At 46.6% G+C, this 23245-nt stretch overlaps 1 protein-coding gene across 5 annotated transcripts in view; it reads left to right on the top strand.

Moving 5' to 3' along the window:
- LOC135385619 (kin of IRRE-like protein 1) overlaps positions 1-23245 on the top strand; it is a 569797-nt gene that overhangs the window by 527604 nt on the left and 18948 nt on the right. For all 5 annotated transcript variants that reach the window (XM_064615057.1, XM_064615058.1, XM_064615056.1 and 2 more), the window contains one exon: positions 23038-23068. In XM_064615057.1, coding sequence (XP_064471127.1) covers positions 23038-23068 — 31 coding nt within the window. The remainder of the gene's footprint in view (positions 1-23037; positions 23069-23245) is intronic.

The raw sequence follows: 23245 nt of genomic DNA, 5'->3' as shown, positions 1-23245 counted from the left end.
GATGGAAGTCACTGAAAAAGTTAGCCAGCTGTAGGACTCGAACCCACATCTTCTTGATTGCTGGTCCAGGGTTCTACCAATTGAGCTAAGCTAGCAAACCTCCCCAGCGACTTCATAGGGTGCGTCATCTGAAGGGACAAACCAACCACCCTCTCACTCATCCCCCTTTCACTCTTACATTTTTCTCACTCATACACACAATCATACGACGGGATCGACGCAAGCGGCAACTGACGTACGCTGACGTACGCTGACATAGCTGGAGGCTAAGAGCGAAAACACACACACATACACAAAGAAAATGAAAGAAACAGAGAGGGACACGAGCGTGTGCTTATCTGGAGTTTTCTGGTTTTGCTCTTGACCTCCCGCTATTGTCTGGTCCAACTTTCTACGCTAAATACGCTGACGTCTTTAAATAAATGGTCGGGTTCACCGAAGCGTCGGGAAACTACGAGATTTGGTTCCTTTGTTACGTCGGATTTATGGGTACTAAGCTGAACTCTAAAAGTAGTGACAGTTCGGCCAGTGCATTATACCTTATATGCATTGATTACATTCTAAGAAATATATGGGGCTATAGAAATATAATAATAAGCTATGCCAGGTGGTTAAGCGCATATTTCTTTTAGACGGTTCGACTGGGTTAAAACTGAGTGGTGCCTTTGCAGCATCTCTTTAAGTTTGGGGATAGCGCTGCTAGAGGTTACGGTAAGACTGACACACTGACGGGATTTCGGGTTGTGTTAATTTTTGCAGAAGGTCTGCATCGTTCGTACGTTCGGGGGTTAGGCGTGACAACTTTAAGTGGATCTGGCGAGAAGTGGCGACTAACTAACCTTCTTTCTTCAAGGTTCATGAGATTTTCCTCCAGTTTGTTATCGTGGGGGCAGACTCGTCGGTAGCGTGAGGCCTTACTGTAAGGGATGGCCAATTTAGTATGTTACGGATTGTAACTCTTTCAACAGCTACCGACGATGAGTTTCGAAATGTAGCGCGCTGCTCTAGAGCTGTCGAAAAGCCCCCCGATCGTATTCCCGTTTTGTGTTGCCTGTACACCCTGTACAAAGCTTATGACAGGCGCCCTCCCACGTGCACAGTCCTTCCCTCCCGTACCCCTGTTTATAAACAACTGCCTACTGTCAACTGCCTACACGGTCGTCGAGCTACACCCCTATCTTCATGTAACTCTAGTAATAAATTACTTGTAGTCCATTCTTACTAATTTGATACTAATGATTTAATGCAATAAATTGTGGTTTCGTACCAATTCCTTTGGGCGTCTGAGTCTCTTCTATAGCTTTTCGTGTCTACACGTGCCCATCTAACAGTATTGTATATTTGTTACATATACGTAGATGTAGGTAGCGATACATGGGTTTATTTTTACTCGTCGAACTACGCCGGCGAACATTTCCAACTTCGTCGCATCAGCTAAAGAGACGCGTTACAATTTTCGAGCTAGCTATATGAGCAAAGAGAAAAATCGAGCTGTTCGGTGATCCATAGAAACCACTCGAAACTGTGCTTGGGCAACACAAAAACACTAGCCAAAGCAGTGCATCGTCGTGTACGTCATTTCTCTCTTGCCACAGCACTGGGGTTTTCAGTGGTTTCGATATGAGCACTTTTGTGCGGTGCGTGCGATTCGTACAAATGAATCTTCTAAATCGTGAAAAGTTTCGCGTATCCACCAGCTCGTTTGCCTTCTACCTCTTTGTTCATTAATATTCTATCTATAGGGATTCGCGAGAGAAGAAGAAGAAGAAAGGGCTTCCTTGTGAAGGTCATGCTCGAAACGTGCTTTTCCTGTTCCCATCCGTGCTCACAACACCTCTTATTTTGCACGCTCGTCTTGGTTTAACTAACTGCGGCGTTATCTGCTTCGTAGTTTGAGCCTTGACGTTGAACAGAAGAGCATGTACAAGCAAACTTGGCAGAAGAGGGAAGCTTGAGAAATTAACAGAAACAATGCACCAGCGGCCGCCTCAGATGAGCCGAACACAGAGCAATAAACTGTCAGGGTTGTGGCAAACGCTTCTTGTTTCGGAATCAGATGCGTGGGCCGGATTACGTGCACCGTATGTGAGTTGGACGTGCATAATCACACATGCGACTTGCCCGGTTTCTCAAGACAGAGTACATTAGCATCGTACTGGTAGTACGCTGCGTGACTAGGTTGGTTGCTGATCCAGTCGTTATCCTGTTACCAGAACGGCACATGTTGATATGGCATTCATGATCCGTTATATGCTGTTAGACCGCTTGTTATAACGGAGCACGCTTGTGTTTTATTTTTATCTGTGCTGAATGCTGCCGCGCAGTTAACTTGACGAGGACATTGAATGCGGCATCGCGTCCTGTTTGTTATGCGCATTTCGAATCATGTCTTGTAATAAATGATTATCGCAGTTCTTGCAACGGAGGGAAGTGCACAGCATAAGTCTCGTCTCACTTTTTTCCACAGTGTTTCTCATATTTGTTGTCTTGGACTGCACGCAAATGCGCAACATAACCCTCTTGGAAGTATAGCACGAATCGCGACTAATTTACCGTACTTGAAGCCGTGCAGAAAAGAGTTCTTTAGCCAGTATCGCGCGTACTTTTCCACATTCCGAGAAGACGGCTGTCTTGAAATCGCGCACTAGTTTCTCGACTTATGGCTACGTTCCACGACAATTTTTTGTACGACGTTTTGCTCCATACATTACTGGAGCGCGTGTGATGGTGCGGTGATGGTGATGTGATAAAGAAAAAAGTGGGGACGGGAGTGCGTGTGGTTTATACCTCTGACGCACGGCCACGTTTGAACTCCTTTCCATTAGGGATCCTTTACAGCTGCAAAGGACACTTTCGCGAAAGGAGTTCCTACTTTTGACAGTCGAGATAGTCGAGAAAGAGCGAGCTCATTTTGGTGTTTTGTTTTGAACAATATACCAAATACGTACTGCGACTGCAATATCTGCATGCAGACTTCGAGTACTTGAAAAATGAAAACACGGTCTAGCCTTCGTTCGAGAGTATTGTCGTCGTATCGCGCTTCGTTAGAGGCTCCGCCATACGCCTTTACGGATCAAAAGGAGGTCGCAGATCTCAGCTTCCCAAAAGGGCCGCTTCGTAAAAGGAGATTCTCTTTTGCCGTGTGTCACGTCAAACAACGCCTTTCCGTTAGGTGTCCCTTGCAGGGGGTCAAACGAGCCCGTGTGTCAGGGGTATTATTCACATTGCACAGCATAGAAGGCCTAGGTAAGTTCGTTTACTCTTACGTAAGTTTAGGTAACAACGTACGTTTAGAGTTTGTAATCCAACACCCAATGTCATTGTCGTAATTTAGTTGTTGTAGTATTCTTTAATGTGAATTGGCGTGTCACACCGTGCTAAGCCACTAAATGGCAACAGGCAATGTGGACTTACTTTTTATTTTATTTTTTATTTCATTTTTTGCAGGTAGTATAAATCGTAATATACAGACGGGGGTCCCTAGCAAGCTAGTATGGGACTCCGTGTTAGTTACAACGTGAATTAACAGCTCTATACATTGGTATAAAAGGTTATACAGAAAATGCAATAAACTTAGTTAAGTATAATATACGAAAAAGTAGACTGTGGCAGTTCAGAGGTTACAAGAATTGCGTCAACATAACATACATCAATAATTTAGTGGTGTGGGATAACAAGAAAGAAAGAAAGAAAAGGAAAGAAAAAAACATTTCTTCGACGAGTATATTGTCACGGATGACTTGTGGGTCGTGATTCCGCTTGTAGAGGACACCGTTACGTATGGAGAAGCTGGGCAGCGATCGTCTGAAGACGGTAGGGACGTTGCCAGCCCGAGTTTGCGGGTAGTCGATGAGAGGCCTCAGTTCTGGGTCGCTGTGCTGTTCTGAAGCCATAGTGGTCGTATTGACGAGGCCCAGGAAAAAACTGTCGTCGATCTCGTCGCCGCTGTCTGTCCTTGGAGTGGTGCCCGCGACAAGCAGTCTGCATCGTTGTGCTTTCTTCCCGACTTGTAGGTGATAGTGACGTCGTACTCCTGTAGCCGAAGGCTCCAGCGTGCTAATCGGCCCGACGGGTCTCTCAGGCCAGCGAGCCAGCATAAAGCATGATGGTCTGTCACTACTTTGAACGGGAGTTCGTATAAGTAGGAACGCAGCTTCGTGATGGCTCATATAAGTGCAAGGCACTCCTTCTCTGTTGTCGAGTAGTTTTTCTCGGCCCTGGATAGCGTTCTGCTTGCGTAAGCGATGACACGTTCGAGGCCGTCTTGTAGTTGAACCAGCACTGCCCCGTGACCTTCATTGCTTGCGTCGGTGTGTATTTCGGTTTCGGCGTTGGGGTCGAAGTGTGCCAGAACAGGTGCAGTCTGGAGGCGTGCCTTTAATTCGTCGAAAGCCCGTTGTTGCGCTTCGCGCCACTCAAAAGAAGCTCCATCCTTCGTCAGTGCATTGAGCGGTGATGCGGTTTTCGAGAAACTTGGGATGATGCGGCGATTGTAGGCGTAATGGGGTAGGGTACTGCTCTCAAGCGGTGAATCACCCCAGGCCATAATCATGATTTAGTTGTTCTTGTAGGCGCAGAGACCAATGAAGCTTCGTACTTCTTTAACGTTAGAAGGAACAGGGTAATTGCAGATAGCCGCTGTCTTTTCAGGATCCGGGCGTATGCCGTCGCCGCTTACGAGATGGCCGAGAAACATGAGTTCTTGGTAGGCGAACCGACATTTTTCAGGTTTTAGCGATAGTCCCGCAGTTCTGATGGCCTCGAGAACTTGTTTCAGCCGTTGTACGTGTTCCCCGAATGTTCTTGCGAAGACGACGACGTCGTCGAGGTACACAGGCAGGTTTGGCATTTTAACCCAGCCAGTACGGCGTCCATGACTCGCTGAAACGCAGAGGCCGAACGGCATAACCTTGAATTCGTAAAGCCCATCCGGAGTAACGAAGGCAGTTTTCTCACGATCGCGTTCGTCGACTTCCACTTGCCAGTACCCCGTCTTGAGGTCCATGGAGGAGAAGAACCTCGCATTTTGTAGACGATCGAGTGTGCCGTCGATGCGTGGTAACGGGTAAACGTCCTTCTTCGTGACCTCGTTGAGTTTTCGGTAGTCGACGCAGATCCCTGGGTGTTCCATCCTTTTTCTTTACGAGTACTACCGGCGACGCCCACGGGCTGGTTGACGGCTCGATAATGTCGTCGTCCAGCATTTCTTCTACTTGTGCACGGATGGCTTCTCGCTCTTTAGGTGACACCCGATACGGCATACGATGAATCGGCCGGACGTCTTCGTCGACTATGATGCGATGCTTTCCTACCGTCGTCTGTCGCACTTTGGACGAAGTGGCGAAACAGTCACTGAAACCCTGTAGTACTTGCAGAAGGGTGTGCTTCTGCGCCGCAGTTAGTTGAGGGTTTACGTCGAACGGGCGGTCGTGGTGTTCTGTGGCGCAGTCGGTGCGTGCACTGTCCAGGGGACAAATACTTGTGGTGATATAATCGTCCGCAAGGACAGCTATTTTTGTGCCACTTGTGAGATGCTGTGGTTCCTGGCTAAAGTTCGTAATCAGTAGCTGCGTTTTTCCGTTTCTCACAGGCACAATTCCTCTTGCTATCCCGATGCCGCGTTGTAGGAGGAGATGAATTTTTCCTTCGGCCAACAGAGAGCCATTCGGGGCTGTGTCACTCACAGCAGTAATAATACGTGATGACAAGGGAGGAAGGTTGACCTGCTGACTTGCTATAGCTGCCACATGCGTATTTTTGCGCTTCTCCGGGCTTCCCCGGGCTTATACGTGTCAGCCACGCATTATCGTCGTCTTCCCCTTCTGGCGTCTCTAAGGGAATTACTCCGTTGGTGAAGTCGATGACCACTTTACTTTCTCGTAGAAAGTCCATTCCGAGGATGACGTCACGTGGGCAGTTCGGCAAGACGGCGAAGTTGACGACGTACTGGATGTCACGCACTTGTATGACTGTCGTGCATCGGCCAGTCGGTGCTACGGCGTGTCCACAAGCAGTCCCGATGTCAGGCTCATCCCACTTCGTTTGCACCTTGCGAAGCTTCTTAGCTAACGTAGCACTTATAACAGAGTCGTCGGCGCCGGTATCGATTAGCGCAGTCGTCTCACGGCCGTCGATGAGTATTTGCAGATTATTGGTAATTTTTCGAGCGTCACCGCGGTGCTGCGGTGCTGTTCGTTGTTCGTCGACTTGGAGGAATTGTAACTTTTTGTCGGTCTGCAGCTTCACCTCCCGGAGCTACAGTCTTCAGTTTTCCCGGCTAGGGCTGCGCCACACAGGTCGTCTTTGCCGGTGATGGTGAACGTGCTTTTCCTGGCGACCTGCTGCGGTGGGGGACGCTCGGGGACAGGTGGCGTCGTGAGCCAGCAGAATCATTCTGCTGCCGTAGATAGTCTCCAATTGCGGCGGGGTGACTACCGCGCTGAGGGCGGGAGGCGTCGGGTGAAAATCCGGGTAGACTCAGTCGTCGGTACGGGCAACGGCGGTAGACGTGATTGGCTTCGCCACAGTGGTAGCAAAGCGACCTCAAGTCTGACGTTCGCCATACGTTTGTCTAGCGAGTTCCTTGTGCGCGTGGCGGGTAGCTGAGTGGTGCAGGTTGGGCAGGTCGCGAATGCGCCCAGCTGTTGCCTTACCGCGGTGAAGCTGGTGGCTGTCGTAGTGCGGCGGCGTAGGTTGGCTTCGGTACCTCGGCGACGGGTGGCGGCGCTTGGAGTGCCTGCTGCACCTCCTCCTTGATTATCGCCCCGATGGAGGCCAAAGGAGCTCCGGTTTCTTCTGGGCGGAGGAGAGCTCGTTCTTCTTCCTGGACCACCTCTAGGACCAATTGCCTCAGAGAATCTGCGTCGAAGCCTGCAGGTGCGGCGAAGGCTTGGTAGTCCTGACGTCGCTGTCCGACGGTGAACCGAGAGATTAAAGCCCTCTCAATCCTGACTGCTTCGGTCAGGAAAGCTTCTGTTGTCGTGGGCGGGTTACGGGATAGGGCGTGAAAAATCTCCTCTTTCACACCTCTCATGAGCCGGTGAACCTTCTTTCCTTCAGAGGCTTTCGGGTCAGCTCGTTTCAAAAGCCGCAGGACATGTTCGACGAATCCGGTGACGCTTTCGTTTGTTAACTGTACCCGACTCTGGAGTAGTTGTTCGGCGAGTTCCGTTCGTTGCTCACAAGTGAACGCCTCTCGGAGCTTGTCTTTAAATACCTTCCAGGACATAAAAGTGTCCTCCCTGTTCTCGAACCAGGTCCGCGCTGTCCCGTCAAGAAAGAAGTAGATGTTGACGAGCTTCTGGTCGTCGTTCCACCCGTTGAATCCAGCGATCCGCTCGAAATGGTCGAGCGAGTCGTCAACGTCGTCGTAAAGTTATCCGGTAAATGTCTTTGGTGACCGTGCAGGGGCGACAGACGCGGTGACCGGCTGCGCCGATTGGGTGGTGCTGTCCGTAGTCATCTTCTTGTGGGTTCCAATGGGCCGAATTCCGCAGGTAGACCACGCTGTCTTCGACTCAGTCGTTGCTGTTCTTCCAGGCCGTAGAGCAGGGACTGCCCCGCACCTCCACCAGAAATGTCACGGATGAAAATAGACGACCGAGACGGCGAATAATCGGCGAACGCTTTATTCTAGCTGCTTAGCTGGCTAACACAAGAGCGGTAGCTCTTAGACACAACTAAGGTAAAGAATGCTCTGGCTGGGAGCTCACAAGCTTTTATACAGAGCGGCGAATATTGTAGAAAGCGCGTCGTTGAAGAAGAGGAAGTAGAGAAGCTTCTCCAAGGTCGTTGATCCGTCCATGATATTGATGCGAACGAAGGAACAGATGCTTCTGGAAGCATCGCTCGCTAATCAGCGCGGCGTGTCGTGGACCTCAGCCCGTCGCTCGACGGCTCCCCGCGCGCTGCCCCTGTTCCTTGTGGTCGCTTCAAAGATGACACGTGGCATATTCATAGATGCAGAGTAGTTTATTGGTGTTGTTGCATGAAGAGCATATGTGGTAAACAAATGTGTTGAGATAGAACATGTTACTGTACAGGGAAAATAACTGTTACTGTTACTGGTGCGCTTTGTTTAGGAGGTGGTCTTTTAACTTCTTATTGAAACATTTGAACGTACTAGCCAACCGAATATCAGATGGTAGTGGGTTCCAGAGACGGGAAGTGTTGTAGGCAAAGGAGAAGCATCCATAATTGGTACATATAGGGGGAACGTGTAACGATTGAATTGACGTGCTTCTTGTACGAGGCTCAGTCAAAAAGTAACCTTAAAATCACGATAAAAAATCGAAATTGCGCAGTGTGCGACTTTGCTTCACACATGCTCTTTCGCACGGCGAGACGAAACAGTGAGAGGGGGAAAGTTGGCATGACGTGAAACGTGACGTCATCAGGACATATCAAAGATGGCTGCCCCCTTGCACGTGTGCACCAGCGACGAGCAGCGTTCAGTCGTTCGTTTTTTAACGAGTGAAGGTGAAAATTGAACGAATATTCATTGGAGGGTGGTTGCCCAGTATGGGGATACTTGTTTGTCACTGTAGCAAGTGTACGAGTGGCGCAGGAAGTTTAAATCTGGCGTGACATCTGTGGCTGATGCACCCCGCACCAGGCGGCCGACCGTTGCCACAACGCATGACATTATCGTTGCAGTGGAAGCTGTCATACGGGACAACCGCAGGGTAACAATCTACAAAGTGGCTGGAAACTTGAACATCAGTCATGGCTCGGCGAACCACATTGTTCACGACGTTCTACAGTACCACAAGGTATCAGCCCGATGGGTACCAAAGCACTTGACTCCGGAACTCACGGAACGTCGCATGGACGCCTGTCTGAGGCTGTTACAGCGCTATGAAGCTGAGCGCAACGACTTCTTGCAACGTATTGTCACTGACGACGAATGTTGGGTGCACTAGTTGCAGCCGGAAACCAAGTGGACCAGCAAGGCGTGGCGGCATTCCACTTCACCGAAACCAAAGAAGTTTCGTTCACTTCCGTCGGCCGGCAAGATAATGCTGTGTGTTTTCTGGGATGCAAAATGCCCAATCGTGGAGCACTACACGCCCAAGGGAGCCACTGTCAACAGCCAGTCATACAGTGAGCTTCTCCAGAAACAGTTGAAGCCCGCGATAAGATCTAAACGCCATGGCTTGCTCAGTTCTGGCGTGCTGTTACAACATGACAATGCGCGACCGCACACAACTCGTGCGACCGTGGAAAAAATTAAGGACCTTCGTCTGGGGTGTCCTCCCCATCCCCATTATTCTCCGCCGGACCTTGCGCCCAGCGATTATCACCTATCTGGCCCACTCAAAGGAGCGCTAGGTGAAAAAAGGTTTGCCAGTGACGGCGAAGTAAAGCAGGCGGTGCACGAGTGGCTACACACTCAACCGCAAGAAGTTTTTTTCTTCTGGCATTGGAGCGCTGGTGAAGCGGTGGCGCACGTGCATTGAACGTGGGGGGGACTATGTTGAAAAGTGATCACAAGCTTCTTATCTTTCTGCTACATTTTCCGCAAATAAAAAAATATTAAGGTTACTTTGTACTGAGCCTCGTATGTATAATTGATTGCAGAGGTGTAAGTGTTATGGAGTCTATTGCAACTAGGTTGTTCATAATTTTGTATGCTATTTGAAGTGATCTGAACGCAATATATTGTGGGCGGAATCACGATTCGGGTTTCCACCCTTCATAGTTGTCGCTGGGATCGCAGAGGTTGAATTCCGAAGCCCTCCAGCCATTGCTCAGCACTTTGTGACCATTCAAAGGACACTAATAGATACCATGCCCATTCAGCGGCCTGTCTTGCGCTCTGCTATGCTGAGGTTGCAAGTGTTCTGTCCATGCAATCTTCTCCCTTTAATACGATCAGAGATTAATAGTAATGCATTGCAAATTAGTGCACTGCCGGTAATGCATTACATATCGGTAATGAGTAATGCTTATGCGGGACAGTTTGTGGAGAATATCAGGCACCATTGTAGATAAGCCTGAGCACTGGGCGAACGCTGAAGACAACACGATAAGACAGCTCAGCCGTCGTGTCATGCTTTCTTCAGCATTCGCCCAGTGCTCACGCTTATGTACCATGGAGTTTATCCATCGACTTGCCTGCATATATGACATTCTATCAGTCTATCAAGAAACTTTAGGCATTGTCTAAAGCCAGCTGTTACGAATTGTGCGTGATACAGGAAGCAAAATCCCCAAACTGTAGATTTCTCCAGTCGGTTTTGTCACTGACCAGATCACCAAGAAGGCGGAGTCCATGTGTTGTCCTGGGATACCAACTGCTTCTACTCTACAATTAATCTAAACAGTGGTTGCTCTCGTCTCTCGACGAAATCATTCGTTCGTAGTGATTATGGAGAAGGTGGTGGTGGTGGTGGTTGTGAAAGGGCTCGCAGTTGTCGACTTCACAGAGGTGGGCAACGTCACCACTGACGCCCTAGGGGTATGTGCGTCCTGGGCAGACTTCTAAGAGAACTGTGCCGACATATGTCTGAAAGCGTCTGAGGAAAACCCAGGAAAAATCCCAGACAGCACAGCCGGCACCGGGATTCGAACCGGGCTGCCTCCCACTCTCGACGTGACATGGCCAGCACGCTAACGACTGAGCCACGCGAGCTGGTGATTATGGAGAAGCCCTTGTACTGTCAACCGTAACGTCTAAGGAAGTAAAAGGCCAATCACGTCTCTTTACAGAACGCGCTTCAAACATCGCATAGCAATGTGTTAGAGACAAGTAATGGCATTAGTAATGCAAATTACTACTAAAAAGGTAATGGGTAATGCATTACAAAATAAAAGTAACTTCTCCACCTCTGAATGCGATCCACAGCCGTATAGAGGATGATTTGGCTAACCTGCCAACAGCTGGTGACACTGGTTCAGCATAGCATAATGGTGGTCATAACTGCCATTACTACTTGGAGATTTTCCTCCCCTTTGAAAGGTCCGTGAATGGGTGACACGAGGATGACGTCTTTGAACACGAAGAAGCCGCTGTTCTTTTGTGTTAACGCTGACATGAATGAATTTTCGAAGTTTCTAGCATGTCGAAAGTAGACTTCTGCGTTACTTTAATGCGATAGCATTCTTCAGCCCACTACTCAGAAATTCCTGTGTCTCTGCACCGAAAACTCAGCTCGGACGATAGATAGCTCCACGGGAACCGTGCGGATGCGTAAAAGTTTATAACCACTGTAAGGAAAAATAAAGAATAAAAAAAAACTGCAGTAATCGCTTGGCATCGACGGGTCCTGCTAACGAAGTTTGTGCCGCCCTAAAATGATTTGCAGGCGGAAGGTGGACGGTTGCGGTGTTGTGCGACCTTCAAACTCATTTATTTATTTGAAATATGGTAGTCGTCGAAAAAGTCAGACAGCGGCGGGATTTATTTATTTATTTCCCCTCAGGGCCGTGAGGCAATATGGAGGGGAGTGGTTAAGATTTAATATGATAATGTTGATATGAGCAGCATAAAGGAAGGTTTACAAAGTCCACGTGAGCAAATTACACGGATACGTCGAGGTAAAAAAAGAAAAAGGAACATTTAGGTCGAATAGAGCAAACATGGCAGCACAAGTGTACAGCAATGGAAATTGGGAAAAATTACTATTCAGCGAAATGTGGTCGCCTAAACATTTCTTAAACTGCTTGGCGTCGGTAATGGAGGTAATGGCATCAGTAAGGCAGTTCCGCTCCAGCGATGTACGAGGCAGAAATTAATCGCGAAATGAACTTGTTGAGCATGAGGGAATGCCCACTTTCTTCGAGTGATCGGCACGAGCTGAGATACATGTATAGGCTCTTGGACTAACGATTCTCTAAGGTAATTATTATGATAATAAATTTTGCGAAACAAACAGAGAGGAGCTATCGTTCCGCGAGTGGAAAGCAGAGGCAGATTGAAGTTATGTTTCATAGCAGTGACACTGACGGTGCGGTTGTAGTTACTGAATATGAATCTGGCTGCCCTGTTTTGTACTGTATCTACTGAGTTGGAGGTTGTGCTGTGATCAGTAGCCCGCCCAGAGGCTGCATATTCCAACTTTGGAAGGACAATTCAGTGCTTTGAAGGACTATCATTGAGGGATCAACTGCGGGCTCGCGGTTCCTTTGCTTTCACCCGGGCAACTACGTTGCGAGATGGTTATGCGTGCTACTTAAGGTATACTCAAGGTCCGTCAAAAAAAAACTTTCAGCACGACAAACCCCACAGCGCGTTATTCTCTCTAGCATTACATCATAACTCATTGCAGTTGTGTTCCTACATTTTACCCATATCCCCGCATTTTCCTAGTAGTTCAAAATTGCTATCGCATTGGTCCTCGTTGCACCAGCAGGGAGACCGCTAAATATTTTTTTTTAATATCTAAATTATAGAAATCACCGCCATGTGTCTTTTCGCTATTATAGCCCGATACCCTTAGGTCCTGTTCTAACATACAGAGCTTTGCTGTACAACGCTGGAAAACAGCGCTGGTTTGCTCCTTGCACTGCTATGAACCACTGGAAAACAGCGCTTGTCAAGGCTCGAGGCATGTCCCGACATGTAGCAGCGCCAATATAGCGCTATGAAACATTGCGCAAAAACAGCGCTCACTGTCATTGGACGGTTCACACTTGCAAAGCGGAGCGAACGCTATAATTTAGCGGAAGTTCGGTGGTCGTTTCCAGTCTCTCTCATCATGGCGCCTCCGGAGTTCGACAGCATGCGGACGAATAAGTTCGATTAACTGACGAAACCAAAAATTACCAGACATTTTGGATGACGGACTCGCCGGTTCTAATGCGGTCGCCGTGCCGTGAAATGCGGAAGCAAAACGACTCCACAACTTCCGCGATGTCATCGCTGAAGGGCCTCCTTATTGGCTAACACAAATGTAGTGCTAATATTAGCGCTGAAAAAGTTGACACGAGCTCAACTCCGGCAAGCGCTAATTTTTAGCGGTTTGTCGCACTGCGATGAGCTATTTTCTAGCGCTATCTAACAAATCGCTATATGTCGGAACAGGCCTTCAAAGTTGAGCTCTTGTCAACTTTTTAAACGTTCATACGTTTGAATGTAGCGCTCGTTTGTGATGGCCAGTCAAGAGGCTGTCTTACCCGTGACATCGTGGAAGGGATTATTTTGCTTTCTGTTTTGCAGTGTCGTGTAGGTGTAGTGGTGAACTGAACATGGGAGTTGAATTTCCCGTTTGCCCAGCTAATTGAGCTTGTGCGTCCGCACAACTAGAATCCACAGAAGTCGAAACGGCGCTGCGTCACGTTGCCAACGAGGTTTCGCAGGACTTCAGCTGCCATGCGCTGTGCTTTGCAAGTGAGAGCATGAAGGAAGCGCTCTGAAGTAAAGCGCTGTATGTGAGAACAGGCCATTACTCGGGGCATGGCGTCAGGACATCTTTTTACGAAGTTTCTTTTTCTTTCAATCACCTGATTGCATCTAACGGCAGGAAATCTTGTACCACAACCAATCCTGAACTGAAACAATGCGTTTCTGAGATTGAACACGATGTCATCCAACGTTTCCTCGAATATAGTCATTAAAACGTCCGTAATACCCGAATAATAATTGAGCCGAATTATCTCAATGCACGAGCTCGTTATCTTCCATGACAGCCACCTTACTCGTACCATCCTGTGGAACGTGACCTTCCATACTCCACGAGACGAGACATTTTCTAGCGCGTTCAACGAACAGCGCCTATCTAATGACATCATATTTTTTATCGCAGTAAATTGCTGTCTTATTACCCCTCTCGAAATGGCAGTATTGATCTCCGTTACCCGACCTCTCTGAAACAGACAACGACAAGGCACGACGTGAGCGAGAGTGTAGCTTCTTGAAATCTGCCGACTTTTGTTCTCGTGTATTTTTCCTTTTTCCCGACACTGCTTTCGGCAGGATATCAGGGACAGAGAAAAGGCGGGTATGCATGGGTGATACACGTCGTATCCCGCAAACATCTTCCCCTTGTTGTCCGTCACGCATCTAATCATCGACGGCATCTGGAAGTGGCGTTTCAATCAAACGTTTTTTTTTCGTTAATTTTCTGTTGAAAATGGGTTAATACCTAGTGCAACCCGACGTTACGCGTCAGAGCTGTGACAATACCAGTAAACTGCTGCTAAAAGTTTATCTTGTAGACAATCATTTGTTTTCAATATTACTCGCGTATTCATATGAGACACGTCCCCTCCCCACCTTTTCTTTTTCTCTTTTTCTTTATTAATTAACAACCCCCCCCCCCCTTCCGTATACGACGACTATAGCGAATTATTAGTATATCGCCCAGCGGTGGGCAGTAATACTTATATTTTGTATTATAATACAAATACGTAATGCTTGCCAGAAATCAGTATTACGATACTAATACATAATACTTTGATTTTGAGGTACTATAATACATAATACGTTCTAATACTTACGTGTGTTGCACGAGTGATACTAGTAATACATTGATACATAACTGGGGGTTCTCAAGAATGAAAAGGCAGAAATATAAACAATGTGTGCAGTACTTATTGGTACAGTCATTCTCCAATCACGTTTTATTTTAGGCGGTTACATTTTAACGTGTTCTAAAAGGGACAAGTCTTGTGGTGCACGTCCATTTGGTCTTGGAAGAAGACAGGCAAATAAAAGTAGCCTTTCTGATCTATCTGATGAGGTAGTGCTGATCAGTATCGAGCACAAATGGCTCCCTATACTCTTACTGTGTCGCTCAGTCAGGAAAATAAAAAAATGGGCCGCTCGAAATGGTGTGACCGTCTGTGGTGCAACTGCCTCCAAGAGTGACTTTACTGGACGCTCTGTTTCAGACGACAAAGGCCTTGTAAATGTGATTACTCATCGTTATAGACGATGAACTAGAAGGAATGCAGGAGAGCACCCAGTAACATCTGGCCCTGAGGTCACTCTCATTTGGAGAATTGGGGGTAAGGGAATAATAGTGGGTTGTGTTTGTATCCACAAATCTGTGGGACACAGGAATATTACTGATAAAGTGTTCCGGTGACACTCTGTACGTCGGACTACGACGTCTCAAAAAGTACTACACTTTCTAGAGCAGTGTTTTTCAAACTTTTCCAGTACCGCAGTACGCGACCGCTTTTAGTAGTACCAACGCTACCATGACCCCCCACCTTAATAATCCTGCTGAAAATTTACTTTTTTCAATACAGACACATTTACATTTTAGTTTATTTAAAAAACATTAACCACAGCAGAGAGAGCCACCAAAAATGCTTATTAATGTTTTTAACAAGGTTTGATTGAATCATGTATTTAATGCGAAGGATGTATTTGCTTTCTTGATACAAGCAAATCAATACGTGTGTCTCTGTGGCTCAAGGCACATCACATGTCTGCTTCAGCATCCAACCTGTGTCTGGAGTTTGATTTGATTACTAGGAGAGTCGAGAAACCACTTTCACGGACGTAGGTTGATGAGAAAGGAAGGATAATTTTCAGGGCCAATTTGCTGGTATTGGGGCAGTCGGAAAGCATTTTGACCCAGCAATTTGAGTTGCTGAACTGTTGTTATTCCTGGAACTCCTCTTTGGCTGCGGTGTTGTTGACGAGTTCCAGGAATTCCCCTTGTTTATATCATCAGAAAGATCGTACACAGTGCATCGGCCTCCATATACAGGATGTCCCAGCTAAATGGGAACACATTTAAAATATATATATATATATATCACTTTTTCCGAGATGAAATCAATTGCAATATAGCATAGGCTGACGGGCACTCCTTAGTACGGCATTAGCAAACTCCTAAGGCAATGTCTTAAAGAAATTGTAAAGTGAAATTTCACCCCCCTGTTTCTGTGTGCGACCTGGTAGTGTTTGCCTGTGTGATGCCTCACATAGAGATTAAACGCTCAAAGTGCGTTAATTATTACACAGCATAAATTAGAAAAATAAATCGGACGGTAGGTTGCGACCCGCAACAGCTAAAAAAGTCATGATGAGAGTACTCCCGTCACGTGATACCTAAGTAATACACGATGAACTTATGTCCAGCTACTAATCCCCAATAAACACTACTTTTAGAATCGCAAGAATTACTGGGACAATTCTTCAAAATATCGAAGAAACAGTATTCCAAAATACCGTCAGCGCGGTCGGCGCCCTGTGTTTGCTCTCCTCTCAACCATATCGCACGGCGACGGCCTTGCGAGGTTTGTTTGTGTACGCGAAAAGGTTCATTTCCTGCCGAAATTGAACAAAGCTTCACCTGACAGCGATGCCAGGTATCTACTGTAATGTTCGGGGATACACCAAGTGTGCTCTTTCGACAAGGAACGTTGTGTACCACAAGATTCCAACGGAAAATGCGCGGAAACGAAAGTTGTTGCAAGCGCTTGGTCAAGACATTCGTGAGCAATGCCGTATTTCTCTGACGAGTCGTACGCAATGGTAGCCGCGGAGGGTCGAAAACTTCTCAAACGGACCGCAGTCCGGACACCAGTGTTTCACCTTGTGACATCTGACGATGCGAACAATAGTGCACACAGGTATGTATTTACCGATTCACAGGATGAATACATGTATGTGGTTCACTTCAAATTAAAATCAATTTTTGTGATGCATATATACGCTGTGTAATGTACCAAACGCAATATCCCCCTTCCCCTAGGGAGCCCTGAGCTCTCGCAGGAGAATATAAGTGTCAAATAAATTGTGCGCTATAGATACTGACCGTATTCTTCATTCATATCAGCGAGACAGGCTTCCATCGTGACTGACAAGAATGTGAAACTCGGAAGTAAAAGCGTGCAAGCGCATGATTTACCGTCAACGCCTCTCAACCTTTATCCAGTGATGAATTCAACACCTATTGTTCATACACACTCATGCTCACAGGTGGGTCAAGCTCTTGTTTTGTTTAACATTTTAACTTCTGCATTCCTTGCAGGTGCACGATATGACAATATCTGCACCCCTGGTGGACCCAGCTGTTTAGTCATTCTGGAAATCTGAAGACAACAGTCTTGAATGGCCTGCTGATACAAGTTTGCAGATACTAAAAGCTCTTCTACTTTGCAGTGTTGTGCCCTCTGCTTCACCAGACCAGAATAAGTACATCAAATGTGCATCAAATTCAGAACTTCCGGTGCATCTCACAAAGTGGGCACAGATGTTCACGTCACGCTTCTCACCATTAAGGCCGAATGCCCAAGTGAACACCATTTCTCTTGGAAACGTCAGCCAGAAGTGAACAAGATGGCTGTGGGGAACATCTTGCTGTTTGACGCAATCCTTTTCAATGGGACGAGTGCAGCCAAGGTGTGAATTCATAGCGCCTTATGTGTTCACAGATTGAAATGACACCTTGTAGTATTTGCTGTTGACCAGGTTCTTTGGTTACTCGAGCTGATTAATATTAAAGCCACATCAACAGACCTCACCTACAACACCCACCAGAAGGTAGGGTTATCAGAACTCGCGGCCATAAGAGACTGAAACATGCAAATAATCTTACTGAAACACAAGCTTTCGAATAGAGTCCGTCCTGCATTAGGCATGATACAGACACACATGGTACAGGTATTTATACTGATGTACATTAGAGAATGGGAACAAAGAAGGTAGTGAGGAGGAAATCCAAAATCTTATTAGAAAGTATTGAGGGCATGAAAAAATAATACAAAACAAGGCACACAGGCTTTGCGTAGTTGAATTTTCTGTTACAACAATTCTATCTGCAACAATGACATAAAAGGTACACGTAGTAAAAGGTAAAAAGAACAAGCTTGTGCAATATGCAATTACCATGCTCGGGAATGCTTAGTGGCCATGTAGTCCACAAGAGGATCTTGTAACAGAGGGTTAAGAAAAAGCTTGAAGCTGCGGTCAAGTCCCGTGCATGTGATGAGCCAAACCCGTGGATGCAGCATACTTGTAACCACCTTTACAGGTGTAGTTCTAATTCTGAGGGAAATGCAGAGCTTCTGCTTAGCATGTGGAGAAGTATGAGCTTACGTATACAAATGAGCTGTGATCAGGAAACAGTGTATACAAGCTTCGAAATAATGTGTCTAGGTTTGATCCGGCACTCTTTCAACATTCATGACAGCCATAAGGGACCATGTTTCGATATAAAGAGCATACTTAGCCACGACCATATCTTATCTTCGCAGAGGATGTAGATCACCTCCTGAGTGAAACACCAACAACTTGCAAAGATGTGAGCTACAGTGAAATAGTAGCGGTCTGCAACAGGCCTGAGCCTGTACCAATGACTGCAATTGGACTGGTATGAGGGAACACATGGGAAGTTTATCATAAGTCATTGAGAAATGGTTGCAAAGATGGATGTGCACAGAAAAGGTCAAAATTTTTTGTCAGCAATAGGGATGCCTCTGAAGAGAAGCCTCTGTTGATGCCATTGGAGTGACCCCACCTGAGGCCTTCTTATACTGATCAAGTCATGAACTCGAGATGTTTTATAGCAAGGCGATAGCCTATGTTCTCTTAGACATTATGGGCTAGAACGTGTTTGTGGCAAACACCTGTACACTGAACAGAAGAAGAAAAAGCATACATACATTGCGTTACTGGTTGGCGCGAGGTGGCACTTGCAAATTGATATGAACACAGTATGGAGATGTTCTCCTCCATTGCTTGCTTGTTTACTGCTATTACTTGTATGCTCATTCATAAACACAGTGATCAATAAAGCAACATTACAAGCTGTGATGTCTGTAGAATGTATTTTACTGCGTAGTGACTGTCTGGTTATTTCAGAAGGGTATATGGCGGACCTCTATTGTGCATAAAACGCATACTATTGTTATCAAGCATTGTTCACGACCAAACCATTCAGTGTACCTCTGTCAAGATGGGAGGCATTCAATACTGCCTGCACCTGAAAGAAAAGCGAGTGCTTCATGTCAGTGAAAACAAATAAACACACACATTGTCAGACAGCACCTACTGCATCACACATCAAAAAGGCAAAACCTTTGTATGCTTCAGACGGGAAGTTTTCCCTTATGACATGTACTGCACATGCTTCGAAGACTTTTTTGCAGCGCTTTCCTAATGGTCCCCGGAGCCACCTGGTAAACTGTTTGAAGACAACGTACCGAACCTTCCTGCATGTACCATGGACAGCGTAAAATTATGATATGTAACTTTACTAATAACACACCGAAGGCACACATGAATGAACTCACTTGCTCACTTTGCTGTTCCTGATAAAAGCGTACCTTTGGACGACGGAATGCCTCTGTGGTGGGAACATGAAAATCGTGTGTGCTGACCGGGCGGCGGAAATACGTCTCTACTTCCGCCGCCCGCTCACGACGCCGCGTCGGGCGTCGCCAAGTGAGAACTGGCCCTAACGTCTCATTTCGCGGCAGCAAAGGCATTCTTCTGCCGTCGGCATCGGCACGCATTTGCCGCAAGGACACCTGAACCGAAAGAGCAATGCCATATTTCCGCTGCGAGCTTCTCAACATTTTCATTACACATGAAGAGAGTTTCCCAAGGCGGGCAGTTGACGACAATGACGATCATTGATCCTCCGTCGACGATTCTGCGGATGATATCGTGTCATGCTGCATCTCCCGCGTGCACTCGTAAGAACAAAAGTTTTGCGGGCGTGACTGCTGGACTATCGCAAGCTCGGGGGCATTCAAGTTTGGAAAAATTGACATCACATGACGTGGACCTCAAAACAACAGCCACAGACCGGGAGGCGTATTAGAAAGGCGAGACTAGCCGTAGCCGGCACGAGCCAACCTAGTGTTGTTGCTGAGGGAGTACTGAGTTTTGCGCTCGAATGCAATCTTTGAAATTCGATTACTCTAAGAAAAAAGGGATTCAAAAAGAAATATTTCGTAACTGAGATGTACTCTTCCTAGGCTTTCATAAAATCATAAGATCACCCTGAGTTGAAATTCACTTTACAGTTCCTTTAAGTAACTTTCAATAATTAAGTTTTCGGAAAAAAACCACCGTGGAAAAAGATCAAAAGAAAACAAAAAATGCAACCCAAGATCAGGGCAGTTCCGATAGAGTCACCCGATACATTTGTTTTTGTTTTGTTTCCGCAAGTTAAAGCCCATCTTCAACGCATGAGGCGGCACTGTGCTCCTTCACCCTCTCACATTGTGGGCGAAGGAAAGGCGCGTCTCCGAAGATGCGCAATGAACAAAATAAAGAAAAAAAATGGTGTTCCTTCAAGAATTTTTTGTGGACGATCTATCGAACGGATTTTTGTTCTGAAAACAGCCATGGTATCAGGTGACCGAAGGGGCCAGATGTTCTCATTGGGACAACTTCGTAGCTTTTATAATGAAAAAGTTAATTATTGAAAGTTCGTTAAGGCATGGCCTTAGGAGTTTGCAAATGCCCTCCCAAGGAGTGCCCTTCAGCATATGCTATACTGCAATTGATTTCATCTCGAAAAAAGTGATGTGTATATTATTTAAAAATATGTTCGCATTTAGCTGGGACACCCGGTATATGTATAGGAAAAATCAGAAGACGACAAAGAGCTTACAGGAAAACACAAAGGGGAGTTCATTAACACTTAGGGACGGGGGTCGACGTTTCGGCAGTCAGCGCTGCCTTCGACGGTACTGGGGTTTGGTGACAAGAGCAAGCTTTATATATGGGAGAGGGTTATGTACAAGGGAAAGAGTGCAGCCCAGGGGAAAGGGTTCAGAGGTAGCGAGGTAGTAGCGGAAGAGTAGCGGCTAGTAGTTGCGTTACTTTTATTCCGTAGCGATATCGGGTTACTTTTTCAAATTTGTAGCGACGCCAGTATTGCGCTACTTTTTTGTGGAGTAGGTAGCGGTGTTCCGTTACTTCTTGTTGGTAGCGGGTACAACACTGGTTGGGATAGATGTGTGTTAGCACACCCAATCGCGATGCTCTCGCACGAACGAAAAAATTTCATCGATAACGGCGAACGGTATGGCTGAGAAGGTGTTTTGTTATCTCAGGTTTGCTGGAGGGCACTGTGATCTTGTACGGTTTTCCTTCCCTTTGCCATTTCCCGTTAAAGCTTGAAAGTATGACGTTCACCGCGTCCGTCCTAGTTGTGTCTCCGTCGTCACCTCTTGGGTTATGTAGAAACAAGTTATGTGCCAACCGGCTCCTTTTGTAGCTTATTTATGAAACGCACCTTCATCGGTAACCCGGTATCATAATTTTCATCATGCTGGATCTACACAGGGCGATGGAAGGCATATCCTCAAGGGCGGCTGACTCACTTGGGCTCTGAAACACGCATCGATGTCGAGGGAATGCACCGATAATTTAGGTTGAGGATATGGGAAACGAGAAGTTTCACTGCTCCACGAGTGAGCCCTGCAGAGTACCGCAGAATACGGGCGGCGAATATTTGGCATCTTCCCCAGATAACCCGAAAGAGCAGGCGGGACGAGATCGAATTCTGAATATATTTCAGCTTGCAGTTTGCACGGTAGTGATGAACACAAATAAGCAGCAGGTGCGGAAAGTGTCCCTGTAGGGAATAGTTTGGAGCCATATCCAGATTTGTTTGCGTTCGTCTTCCGCAGGCGCGAAAAAAAAAAGAGAAAAGAAGTAAAAAAGCAGGAGTTCAGTATTGGTGCGTCAGTTGCAATGGACGGCGTCGAAGAAGTCAGCGCATGTCGTCCGCCGAAGTCTGCCTCCTGTTAGTTCGTTCTTTTACGTAGCATACGAGAAGACACGACTCCACCGACACAACTCCCATACAACTCCCTTTGACTCTCTTCCAGACACAACTCCCCTTGTGGATGAATGCCCAAATCGCAAGTAGGAAATTTTTCGTTTTCGTTCGCAACATTAACTTCATTTCCCATGAGCACTACGAACACGGCAAATACTGAACTGAAGACATGCCAGGTCATTGTTGCGCACACCGGTATTTGCATAACTATAACAAGCGCGCGCATGCTTAGCGATAGTGTTGCATAATATTGACAGCAAGTGACGTGAAAGCTTCGAAAATGAGCTAGCTCTGAAACTCGAAAGGTTCTCCATAAAGCTGACAGTGCTGACTCTGAAAACCCTTCAGTGTGTGGTACGGTGGTGAGCACATCCACGTGGCACTGCACAGGCTACGCATCCCGTCGAGCTATATTAAAATCTGCTCTCGACCTCTTGGACAATATAAACATCGGCATTGTAAAAGTGTTTAGTGTCTGGGAACCCAAGGGTATATAGGAACGCAGTGTTATCGGCACTTAGTGAGTTGTGTTATATGGACACAACGTTGGTTTCATGGAAGAAAATATAAAACGAAGACAGCGTGTTAGGTTAATGTTCTAGGTGCAGTGCTGGGGAGTACTTCAAGTACAAAGTACTCAAGTAGTATTTTTAAAGGGAACTCGAAGGGTTTGTGTTTGTTGCCCTCATAGGCGGCTTACTGGGAGCAGGTATGTTCTGTACTCAATGCTCATCGACTACACACGTACTGCAACTGAGGAAGAAGTACAACCGCGCGCTATTCTGCAATGCGCAGCGCCTGTGAGCTATGTTGAACGAGGAGTTTCACGTCAAAATGTCGAATGAATACGTCAGAATGACGAAATAGTCCACCTGCCAACAAAGATCACATATGGGTTTGTACCAAGAATTGCTTCACCCGGAACCGTATTTTTGTCAGGAACAGCGTTGAAGAACGTGCATTACAAGAGATGGACTTCACAATCACACAACAGTAGGAAATGCACTACCCTTTCCAAGAAAAATATGGGATCTGATCCGTCAAGATCGAAATGTCCCTTTCACATTATCGCATTAGTACAAAACGCGTGGATTTATTTCGTAATACCACGGTCCCTTGATAGCTTACCTTGATAGCTGTCAAGGGACCGTGGTAATACCCTGCATTCGTTTCATAATACTAAAGGGCACTGCTCTCCAGCGGTGAATCACCCCATGTCATAGTCACGATTTATCTGTTGTAATACTAAATAAACTCTAATGGCTTTGATAGCGTGCCACTACCATGTTGAAGAATGCCTGAAAATAGCTTCAAGTGTGCGGCTTGATCTTTGCAGGTGGTCAAGAATTTACTCCGGACGGAGAAAGGTAAGCATTGGGCTTTTAGTTTTTGTAGAAAGACTATGCATGTGCATTAGAGACTACGAACGCACTTTTCCTCTTATCTCACAATGAGCAGAGAAATACGAGGCATTTTTACTCTCTGGGGGTGTCTTGCTGCAGTTCAACAGGATGCAGATTGCAGAAACGGGCGTTGCCGTTTCA

Source organism: Ornithodoros turicata, chromosome 2, assembly GCF_037126465.1.
Source record: "Ornithodoros turicata isolate Travis chromosome 2, ASM3712646v1, whole genome shotgun sequence".
NCBI classification, from domain to species: domain Eukaryota; kingdom Metazoa; phylum Arthropoda; class Arachnida; order Ixodida; family Argasidae; genus Ornithodoros; species Ornithodoros turicata.
Note: the sequence above shows the minus strand (reverse complement) of the source record. Positions and strands in the feature narration are given on the sequence as shown.